The following is a 9,409-nucleotide window of genomic DNA, read 5'->3' as shown; positions in this document are numbered from 1 at the left end:
CATCATTACCCGAACCTATCACCTAGGATCACCCTCTCGACACCCTGAGAGGGGATCCTTATTCACACATAGATATCAAGTTTTACGATTAGGTTCAAGTTGTCTATGATCACAGAATCCATCACCAAGTCGTCCATAACCGTGGACACGGCTTTTCGAAAAGATTTACCCTGCAGGGGTGTACAACTTTACCCACACGCGCCGACCGACTCTTAGCGCCGTCATGTACACGCTTCCTTGGCGTGCCGGCAGAGGGTGGTCGACCAAAACCTTTCCCTTACTTCGCCTATTCCATGAGTCAAACTAACTGGGGAGCTCCGTCATCGTAGGTAGCCATTCTCCGAGGCGGTCCCGGTCATTGTGCGTAGGGGATCCAGTTTAATGCCTCCAACATCCTTCACCCCGGCCACGCCCTGTATGATGCACTTTGAAAACCTTTACCACCTTTTCCCCATGCGTATGGCAAATGGAACTCGCAAACTAATTGACTCATGGGTAAGCTAGGTAAGTTCGGGCCAAGGGGTTCCCATGGGCCCCGTGTGGCTGTACGCTCAGTCTTGGTTCCGAAGGCGAGAACTCAGGTCCTAGTATCGGCGAGAACGAGTCAAATCACCACACCCCCATGTGGCGGCCCATCCAAGCCTTTAGCATGTTTATTAATATCATCACTGATCTTACCACGTCATCCTGTCAAACTAGGTTCATTCGTAGCTCTGATTCATCAACCAAATGGATCAGACTTCAACAGCTAAGCATGGCTAAGCATAACACATATACGGCTCTAGCGATGCAAACAAGCTCAGACCTAGTTTTGCTGGGAGCGGTGGATCAGGAACTTTGGGCTACAAAGATGGAACATGCACACATAGGATATCTACCACTGCCGATAAAACATATTTGAAGCGAATGCAATATGTAAGAACCAGAATTAAAAGCATTTCGAAACCATATATGAACCAGGTTAGGGCTTGCCTTGTCCCTCGTTGTTCTGATGCTGCTCTTCGGTGGCGTTGATCTCAGGTTCGCGTTCGGTCCCTATCGATGAAGAACCAAAACACCGGAAATGGAAGAGCACAATCAAGACATGGTACAATGCAATGCACATACAATATGATGACATGTCATATTAAAGGGGTTTGGGTACCCTAGGTGCATCGACGGAATTTAAAGGGGTTCGGCATCGAACTCGACATATGAGAGGGGTCAATTTAGGGTTTCTACTAAGGCTCATATTTAATTGGTTCAAAGATGTATGAAACATGGATAAACAACTAGGATTTGTTTTTCTGATCATTTTGATATATAATTTTTTATTTTTCTGATTTAAAATGAATTACTTATGAATTTCCAAAGTTTAATTCATTTTAAATCAATTTCTAAAAATTCTACAAAAATAATAAAAGTTGGACCCACATGTCATAATTTTATTATTTCCTAAACATTTCCTAAATTATTAAAATTCTGACCAGGGGACCCACATGTCATAATTATTTCTATTTAAAAAAAATACAGAAATGATTATCAGAAAATACAGAAAACAAATATGGCGTCATGCTGACGTCATCATGATGGCAGCCGGCCATGAGCTCGCAATTGAGCTCCGGTGGAGCTCCAATCCACCGATTTGGAGGGTGATTGGAGGAGTGCGGGTGGGGGAAATGCTCTGGGCGACGTGGGCGACCGAATGGTGGCGGCGCCGCCCTCGATTGGTCGCCGGAGCACGGCCACCGGCGACAAGCGGCGGAGGCCGGGGCAGGTGGTGCGTGGCGGTGGGGCTACAGAGGGGGAGAGGGGAAGGCGAGGGCACCGGGAGATTGGCCTGCTCACCCTGATGCCGATGGAGGTGACGGCGGGCGCGGGGGAGGCTCGACGGCGACGGGAGCTTCGGCGTAGGCGACGGCCGGTGACGGTGAAGACGTGCTCGATTAGCCCGATTCCTTGCTCCCCCGGATGCGCGCGACGACGGAGACGAAGAGGAGGACGAGGCGGTCCCAACGGAGGACTCGCCGGAGCTCGGGGAGGCCGGAATCGATGGGGGCAGGGCGGTGACTATGGCTAGGGTTTCGGCCCTAGCGTGCAGAGAGAGGCGCGGGGAGAGAGGAAAAGCGGGGCTAGGGTTCCTGGGCGGCGACGGCGAGCCTTTATAGGTCGCCGGGGGCGGCGGGGATGATCAGGGCCGGCCGGCGCATCGAGCGGCCGGGCTGCTGCCAGGCAGCAGCTTGGAGCTGCGGGGAAGAAGACGATTTTGCAGAAAACCCCCTGGGTTTTCTGCTGGGCTGCTTTGGGCTGCGCTCTGCCGAATTGGGCCGAGCCAAAGAGAAGGGAAGGGGGAAAGAAGATGGGCTGCGCCCATGAGAGGGAAGAGAGGGGCTCTCTCCCTATTTTTTTCCTTTTCTTTTTCTAGTTTTTGTTTCTCTTTTCAAATTTCAAATCTGTTTTGAATTTTGTTTGAACTCAAATTTTTCCAGAGAACAATAAACACACACATGGGTTTTATTGAAAACAACAAAACCATGTGACTCACTTTATAAAATCTTGAGAGAAATTTGAGACAAATAATTAGAGAAGGATTTGCATAATAGAAAATGGAGATGCAAATTTGGCTCAAATTCAAACTATATGCATGCAATGCTCATGAACACTCAATTATTTAGACATAACAAGGTTGAGATGTTACAACACCCCAATCCAATCAACGTGCCACGTCAGCCATAACTAGCTCTGAAAATAGAATCGAAGCGGTATGCTCATCATGGACAATCTACTACAAGTTTAGTGACTAACATGGTCATCGTGGACAAATTGCGTGACCAATGGTGCATATATCTCATGTACGCCTTCCTGCAGCGTGCGAGTGAGTGCTCGGCATTTTTTGAAATAGACCAGCTTCAGCCTCTGTATCAATCGACGCATATGGCCCTTTACTGCATTATTATCAGAAAGTATTACAACTTATTATATTTCATGGATCACTTAAAGTCCCAATATGGACGAGCCACCTAAAAATATCTAGAAGCAAATGATGCATGACTATACTCATGTCAAGCGTCGATGAAACTGCTAGCCACACCGGCTGTAGAAATCGTGTAATGTTGCCAAACGGGTGCAACCGATACCCATGTCCAGGCGCTCCTCTGGTGGCTGGAGAAAAGACTGCATATGGATCCAATGAGTAACCAACGGTGCAGAAATGAGGGAAAACTTATTTTATTAAAAATAATATCATTTCGAACTATCCATATAACTCTTAATAGCGCACACACCATTTCTAATGTGTTCTTTATCTTTCGTTGCTACTCCATTTAAGAAATTTCTGAATAAGTTTGTAATATTAGTTGGAGGTGGTATATTAAACGTGTTAATAGCCCTGCATAGAATTCTTGCAAGGGGGCATGAAAACAAAAGATGTTGAATTGTCTCTTCTTTATCATAGAAACAACATTTAGTAAATCCCTACCAATTTTGTTTAGTGAAGCTAACTTTTGTGAGAATTACCTTTCCTATGAAAAAACCACATAAAATTTCTTATTTTGAGTGGTACCTTAGTTTTCCAAATATTTTTTTAAGGTAAACTGTATGACCATTAAGCAAGTCATGATACATTGATTTAATGGTAAAAAAAGGTTCTAGTGGAAAATCTGCCTTTTCAACTTAGCCATCATAAGTCACATAACCAAATGAAGCCGTCCATCCCATATACTATCAGCTGCTAAAATATATACTTAAGGGAGTTGAAACCATAACAGTTGCAACAGTAACATTCTTATGATTGACAATGTTGTATAAGGTTAGGTATTGATCACTTAGAGGCTTATCTCATATCCATGTATCTTTTCAAAATCTAGTATTCTACTTGTTTCCCACAAGTAAAAAACCTCTCTTAAAGAATTCGTATTTGACATTCATTAAACCTTTCTAAAATAGGGAGTTAGTAGGTTTTGCTGAAACCTGAGAGAGAGATATATACTTTCAGGATAAGGTGTCAAGGCACGGACGGAACTGCCTAGAGGGCGCTGGGGTCAGTGAACCCCACTCCCTAATGAAAATATAAATTCTTCACTAATTAGTATTAACAAGTGTAAAAAATTGTACAGAATCATACCACTGAGATGGAGAGGTTATAACACCAGTGGTAATTTTTTCCAGCTCCGTCCCTGTGTCAATTTGAAACTTTGTGTGCACTCTGTGGTCAGGGTGTCAGCTGTATAAGTCAAATACTGTGGCCGTGGACATTCTGTCAGCAAATGATATTGGCTGATATTTTATAATTTGCTCTGTCTTGTCTAGCTTTTAAGATGAAAAAGGCCTCGCCCCGGTTTCATTGCATGAAACCCCACCGCATCATCTTGTCTAGCTTTCTTTTTTAAAAAAACTTATATTTTAAAGAAGAGATTGTACTATCTTTGTTCATAAATAGATGTTTTAGATTCATTAAAATTTAGATCATCTATTTTGCATCGGATGCTGGAGTATTGCGGTTATGGTTTCGCTCATCGACGTCTCCCAAATTCGTGGATCTGGTGATTGTTGTGTTCTGTTATGTTCGTGTGTACTATAAACGTGGTTGGGCGTTCGTTACTTTTTGTTGGTGTTCTTGTGTTGTTCATACCATTCACCACGCCGGGGGGCTGGTAGTTCTGATCGTGCAACATGTCTACTCCCTCTGATCCTAAAAAGTATAATTGCATTTGACAATCAAACACTTCTATAATCAGAAATTGGTGCCACAGCTGGTGGGTGTGGTGCGCTACCATTTTTGGGGGAAGGAGAACGTTGTGTGGGAGCCTGGGAGGAGATCGTTCTTGTGCGTGCGTTTCGGGAGGTTGGGGAAGGTGGAGTGCGGGTTAAGAAGGGAAAAAACATGAGGTTGTTTTTTGTAAAATTGCCTGCCCGACAGTTTTTTCAGATAGGAGGGATTAATATTTTTCTGTTCTTTGTGAACAATGTCAGCTAGTACCCTTTCTCCTGCAAAATCTTGATGTTTCTCAAGACAGGTCAAACCCACTCGAAGATACCTTCATTCTGGAAGCTTCTTTAGATATGTACTAGTAGTTCATGGACCTTAGGCTTAGTTTGGTAGCATAGTATTTTAAAAACAGAATTGTTCGAATACTAAAGTATTTTATCGTGGTAGTAGATACTTCAGTTTTGACATTTCGCAGAAGCATTGTGAATACTTTCACCTGTTTGGTTACTGCTAATTTCTGAAGCAATGGGCATGATTCTTCCTCCAAGCATCTTTAAGTGTCTCATTTGGTCTACTTTCCAAGCTTCAAAATTACTAAGCATGATTTTCATTTCTTCTAGAAGGTTGGCGTTGTGAGATTTATCCTCATTGTTCTTTAGCGTTGGGCAACTGCCGCATAGTCTGTCATTTTGTTTTTTCTTTATACCATGTTGGAGAGAATATTCAAATGCTGTTTAGCAAGCTAGCATTTTAATAGTCTATGTTGCTTAAGTTTCAGCGATAGGAGCAGCTAGCAGCAGCGGGGTGGAGAAGTTCCTTTTTCTCCCAAATCTCAGTTTTAAAAAAAAAGGTTGGACTTAATTTTTTAATACTGAGAAAATACTACAGTTTTGTGAATACTGAAGTGTTGAAACTGCAATTTTGTGTTGTAGCCAAACACCTCAAAGTATTAAAAACCAAAGTATTTTTGAAAACTATAGTATTTTTAGAATACTTAAAAATACTTTGCTACCAAACTAAGCATTAATCATAAGTACCTGTTCATAAATATGGAATATTCGGCACATTTGGGTAAAATTTTGGGAACAGTCAAATAGGGAAACAACCCTCAAATGTGCATATAATTCTGATAAACGTCAGGGTATTCCCCTGCATAAATCTTAAGATTTGCCTGAATATACTAAGACTGCAAAATGCATGTCCTATCTAGGACCAGAACTACAATCACATTCGGCAAGAAAACAACGCCAGTCAGCCACAAGACCACAAAAGCCAGTCAGGGTCATATCTCTACACGATAAGAAACAATCAGAACGATAAAATTTTACAGCGCAGATTTCACTTGGGGTTTCGGCTGTGAGAACTCCGCTTTGCCTTCTCTATCAGGGGCTTCAGCTGCTGCTTCTCCTCGAGGATCTTAAGGAAATTGAACAAGAAAGGCACGTAGTTGTGCTTCCTTCTAATGTTCTCTGTCCTCCACTTCTTTGACTTCTCTTCCTCCATTATGATCTTCTCGGTCACAGCCTCAATCTGAGCAGCAACCTCTGCGAGTGACCGCTCAACAGATGGCCTTTGGCGATTGGCAGAAGGATCACCCATTTGTGACAAGAGGCTCTCCCTCTTCCTCTGAAGTTCCTTGAGCTCTACGATGTACATATCCTTCCGATTCTTTGTGATAGCCATGACACTGAACCTTATTTCATTCTGAGAGAACTTATCAATATGTTCCTGAATGACAGGCTGCACTATCTTCAGCCACCCCATCTCACCGATACCACCTGGGCATTTTCCCAGGCTAATAGGTCCTTCCTTCAGTCCATCAAGCTCATACAGGACACCATCAACAGGAACATAGCTAATGAAATGGTAGACATCATCATCCTTACTAGATGCTTTCTGTTCCTCGGGCTCTTCTGACCTTGCAAATGAGTTACTGGTCATGCGGATACTTTCACAATTCACTATAGCCAATCCTTTGAGCTCTGGCGGCAAGTCCTTTGCGAAATCCTTCAGCTTTCTGAGGTCATCACTAAGGGTGATGCCAGAAGAGTTCAACAGAACAGAAATGATAGCTTGCGTTGCACATGCACTATTAATTATCTGCGAGTGAAAAATGACTTGGTTATAAAAAAGATGCAGAGTAAACATGGCATAAAACACTCAACGTAACTATGCTCTGACCTGATTGGCAAAGAACAGATTTGGAACTGAATCCTTGATAACAGGACGCTCATCTTTCTCTGGAGGGCGCCATTTGTACAGAATTATAAGCCCATAAATTGGCCTGCATGATAACAATTATTTGACATAGCTAATTCACGAGAACAACATTCATGGTAATGGGTAGTAGCAAGGATAACATACTGAAGATCCTTGAGGGCATCAAGATCAAGTGAGTAGAGTTCATCAACCTGTAAAGGAAGAATAACATGGAATATCATAGAATGCCAGCTTTTAAGGAGGTAAAAAAATCCAAAATTACATAGGAAGAAGCACATTTAGAAACTAGAAACTGATTATGAACTCCCAAAACTAACAAACTTTAGTGCATTGCATGAATATCCTACCAACATTTTCTAAAGAAAAAAAAAGAGTCGTTGCATCACTGTATTTCAAAACATAGTTTTAGTAATTGTGAGACTCGGTATCTAGAAGCCTAAATGTCAACCAGATCATGAACTAAAAGCAAGCTTAAACTTTACCAATTCACTGGAAAAATAGCTAGTTTTATTGTTTTGTTATGGAAGCCTTGAATGCAAAACCTGGGACAGTTATTCTTTTGTATCAATGCATAGAGTGATTACTGCCCCTTAGTGCCTAGCTGACTTATGAAACAAAAAAGTTAACCTGGGCCAGGCGAATACTTACTTGGAGACCCTTCAACTGCATTTGTTGCAACAGCTCGGTAAAAACACCTACATAATATGCAAAGGTTAATAGTTCTATTCTCTTTCCTTGGAAAAAACTAAAGGCCACTGTTTACAGGGGAGTAGTTAGAACAGGTAGCTAACATATAATAAAATGTTTCTGAAGATAAGTGCAGTCTGTTTCATCATTCAAATGACATTTGTTAAGAGAGGAATGAATACACACTTGAGTACCTTAGTACGAGAGAAACTTCCTCTTCACTAAAAATTAGGTTACATAAGTGATGTACATTTTGGATTGCAAATGGCCATTTTATTACTCATATCCACATTAAACTTCAAAGGACAGATTACAGTGCAAGTCTCTAGTAAACAACCCGATGAAACAGCTGGGTACTCCCCTGATGTGAAATAGGTGATGCTGCACACATCTCACTCTTCGATTACTAATGAACACTTTATCCAACAGCTTGACTAAGTAACAACTTACAACACAAGGGTCCAAAAGAAAGCTTAGTAATCTTATTCAAGATGCCACTGACGCCTTACATGACAGTTTCAGGGATATCCTCCACATCTAGTCCAGACGTTCTAGATTCCAGTCAAACTAGGAACAATAAGCAGTTAAGCACCACCGATGGTCATGGTGAAACCGTATCAGTCCAGCGCATACAGAATGTGCAGAGAAAGCTTGCTCAACAAACTAGATAGTCAATTGATCTGCTGTGTTGCTGAATCACAGATAATAAAGTAAAATTTACCAGGATCATTCTCGATTGCCGCCCAAGACATGGCGAGGAGCCCTCTGTGAATCCGCAAAGAATCTCAACGAAGGGGCGGATCTGGACACCAAAAAAATATGGGGGTTAGTTTGGGGTTTAAGTTATCACTTGATGACTAAAAGCGCATATCTCAAAACCCAATTGTCCAAGAGTACTGCGTGGGGACAGTAAGGACGCGGCGGAGACGGCGGTGGCGGCGATGCGGGCGTGAGGACGACGGCGAAGCTCTAGGGCATAGCCGCGGTGGGCTGGAGCTTGGGCAGGTCGGGAGAGGAGAGGCGCGGGATAAAGTGAGACTCGAGGAGCGCCTGAGCTAACCTTAGTCGTCGGCGAGGACCTGCTGGCCCTTCTGGTCGCCGCCGGCGTCGCTGGAAGAGTGGAAGACCTCCTTGGAGATGCAAACGAACAGGAGGGGGAGGTGGACGGGTCGAGGTCGTCGGCGGCGGGGTCGATTAGAACGGCGGGGAGGACGGGAACAGGCGGCGGCGGCTTTGGCGCTGGATGCGGAGACGCGTCGCTGTCGGCGGTGGAGCTACCCTAGCGAGACGAGATAGGGCAGAGCCGCAGAAGAGAGGCCATGGCAGCAGGGTCGCCATGATGGCATTAGATGGTAATTAGTGAGAAGATTGAGGGCAATCTCAACCGGTCCACGGGAAGTTCAGGAAACGGCTCACTCGGAGCTTCTCGCCGGAGACACTGTGGCCGCTCTTCTCTGCAAACGGCTTTAGCGCATGTCTAGCAGGCTTCTCAAAATACTTGTACCCAGTATTATTCCGGTGAGATACGGGGTGAAGGTGAAATGGGCCATCTAGCAGGTCTCGTATTCGGACCGGCCGTATCAGCAGAATACGGGGCCTATCAAACCTACCCCGCTGCCCCCTACAAATAGAGGGTGAAAGTGCGAGTGGGGGTCCAACCCCTCACTCGCAACCCTAGCTCCGCCGTACGTCGCCACCACTCCGGCGAGCAATTCCCACGCGCATGCCGCCGCATTTCCACCGCCGCCGCCATGAGCGCACAGCGTAGGACCAGCCTCTCGCCCGCCGCCGGATCGAAGCGTTCCCGCGAGCCGG

At 44.2% G+C, this 9,409-nt stretch overlaps 1 protein-coding gene across 2 annotated transcripts; it reads right to left on the bottom strand.

Moving 5' to 3' along the window:
• Positions 1-5,811: 5,811 nt before the first annotated feature.
• On the bottom strand, positions 5,812-8,891 carry LOC124654216 (ubiquitin carboxyl-terminal hydrolase 2-like). 2 transcript variants are annotated; one of them, XM_047193233.1, is made up of 6 exons: positions 8,655-8,891; positions 8,316-8,396; positions 7,556-7,602; positions 7,052-7,098; positions 6,869-6,971; positions 5,812-6,787 (listed from the first exon to the last, which is right to left on the bottom strand). In XM_047193233.1, the coding sequence occupies exons 2-6, from the start codon at positions 8,344-8,346 to the stop codon at positions 6,026-6,028; spliced, it is 990 nt and encodes a 329-aa protein (XP_047049189.1). In that variant the 5' UTR covers positions 8,347-8,396; positions 8,655-8,891; the 3' UTR covers positions 5,812-6,025. The 2 variants fall into 2 exon arrangements, with proteins under 2 accessions (XP_047049189.1, XP_047049190.1); XM_047193234.1 differs by lacking the exons at positions 8,316-8,396; positions 8,655-8,891 and adding an exon at positions 8,104-8,167.
• Between the last annotated feature and the right edge of the window lie 518 nt (positions 8,892-9,409).

The sequence above is a fragment of the Lolium rigidum genome, chromosome 5 (genome assembly GCF_022539505.1).
Source record: "Lolium rigidum isolate FL_2022 chromosome 5, APGP_CSIRO_Lrig_0.1, whole genome shotgun sequence".
Lineage (NCBI taxonomy): Eukaryota > Viridiplantae > Streptophyta > Magnoliopsida > Poales > Poaceae > Lolium > Lolium rigidum.
The sequence above is the reverse complement of the archived record's forward strand: the minus strand, read 5'-3'. Positions and strand labels throughout refer to the sequence as shown.